Source organism: Pongo pygmaeus, chromosome 5, assembly GCF_028885625.2.
Source record: "Pongo pygmaeus isolate AG05252 chromosome 5, NHGRI_mPonPyg2-v2.0_pri, whole genome shotgun sequence".
In the NCBI taxonomy this organism is placed as follows: Eukaryota; Metazoa; Chordata; class Mammalia; order Primates; family Hominidae; genus Pongo; species Pongo pygmaeus.
The window spans coordinates 43,248,586-43,250,576 of NC_072378.2; the positions used below are offsets into that span (position 1 = coordinate 43,248,586).

General features: G+C 50.2%; 1 protein-coding gene across 1 annotated transcript; it reads right to left on the minus strand.

Annotated features, from left to right (window-relative positions):
- Positions 1-650: 650 nt before the first annotated feature.
- On the minus strand, positions 651-1,217 carry C5H6orf226 (chromosome 5 C6orf226 homolog). Its single transcript, XM_054493408.2, has one exon. The coding sequence runs from the start codon at positions 1,166-1,168 to the stop codon at positions 869-871; it is 300 nt and encodes a 99-aa protein (XP_054349383.1). The 5' UTR covers positions 1,169-1,217; the 3' UTR covers positions 651-868.
- Between the last annotated feature and the right edge of the window lie 774 nt (positions 1,218-1,991).

Sequence of the window (1,991 nt, forward strand, 5' to 3'; positions counted from 1 at the left end):
GACGCCCAAGGCTTATATCCCAGCTCTGTCTTACACTAAATATGAGTACAGTGTTTCCACTCTGTCCATAAAATGGGAGCTAATATCCTCCAACCTGTGTGCCTGACTTGATGGTTAAAAGGATTAAGCAAAACAATAGTTTGTAATTTATTGTCAGAGCAAACTGCTGGTAAATAAAAGGGAGTAAGTTGACTAAAAATAAATTTTTTTAAAAAATAAAAATCCTAATAAGTTTGTAATTTATAATTGTATACAAATAAAAGATGTTACAAAAATTGTGCACTTATATATATATACCATGACATAACTAATTCGTTGAACAAGTTGTGAGACAATCCTTTCTTAGAAAAGGTAGAACTGTTACATCATCTATGGGTTAGGGTCATGTCAGCACGTACCAGGTACATTCTAGCTTTTGTAGAGAAAGTAAAATCTAGTGTTGAGTATGTAGGCACTGAGCCAGGTGGCCTGTTTAACATAAAAGGACTGATTTCAGGGTGGCTGTGTGAGCCTTTCTAATGCTGTAATTCTCTAGCCCCTTGCCTGATCCAGCTGATTCCAAGAGCCAAGATTTTAGTTTTTCTTGGTTGGCTTTTTAAAATGCTTTGGGCTTTCCTTTAATGTATCTTCGAAATCATTCTGGGGCCAAGTTACATCATAAAACATTTTATTACATATAAGGACTGAAACAGGATTTTTCTTAACTGTAACATGGTCCAGAAATGCAAATGCAAAACCCCCATGGTGGTTGCAGGAGCCAAGTCTAGTTGAGATAGGTCAGGACGAAAGCATAAAAGATAAGTAACTGAATGGCATCCGGGGTCCTGTAGCCACGCCCTTCAGATCGCCGCGCAAAGGACCTGGAACCTCAGGAGCCCACTGTATGCCATGAAGAAGGTGCAGTAGCTGCCTTAGCCAAGCCAGGCTCCGCCGGGGCCGTTCCTATCCTGAGGGTCGGAGGGGGAACGGACTCAGCCAAAGCCGCGGCCTCCCAGGGCTTGGGCCTCCGCGGGAGCTGGGACGCTGTGGGTTCGCCGTGCATCGCCGCGATGTGGCGTCTCTCCAGGCCCGGGAGTTCCTGGCCCTGCTGGACCAGCAGCAAGAGCTGCGCCAGGGTAACCGAAGCTGGGGCCGGGGCCGAGCATCGGGGACTGCGGGGACGCTCCATGCCGGGTCGCGAAGCCTGACCGGCGTGCAATGCGGGGAAGCGAGCACTTCCGGGCGGAATGGGTGCAACTACCATGGGGGAGGTGGGGAAAGGAAAGGGAGGCTATGGACCGTACCAAGCTGGCCCAGAACTGGGGGAGCACTTGAGAACTCTGACCAGCTCCCTGCAGAAACGCTTTAGAAGCGTCCACGATTTAGCCAAACCCAGAGTGCTCAACGGACGCGCCAAAGAAGAAAAAGGGACGGACGCGCCAAAACTTGAAGGCTAGCACAGGTCAGAACATGCCTGCGGACGTGCCGCTGTGGGCAAAAAGACCCATACATACATAGGCACCGCGCACATGCCCATTTTCATGCACACCCACGGGCGCGCGTACAAGGATTCACATACAACGCATGGCGGGGGATAATCCCCCATCCTAAGCTCCTTAGCACGGAACAAAGTATTAACTGTAGAGTTGTTCCCAGGGGCCTCAGGAGTGACACCGCCACCAAGCCACGCTACTCTCTTAGTTATTGTTTTGTTTTGTGTTGTTTTAGAGGGAGTCTCACTCTCGCCCAGGCCGGAGTGCAGCGACGCAATCTCAGCGCACTGCAACCTCCGCCTCCTGGGTTCAAGCGATCCACAGGGTCCCTAGTGCCTCAGCCTCCCTAGTAGCTGGGATTACAGCTGTACGGCACCAAGCCCAGCTAATTCTTGTATTCTTAGTAGAAACAGGGTTTCACCATGTTGGCTAGGCTGGTCTCGAACTCCTGACCTCAAGTGATGCACCCGCCTCGGCTTTCCAAAGTGCGGGGATTACAGGTGTGAGCCACTGCACCCA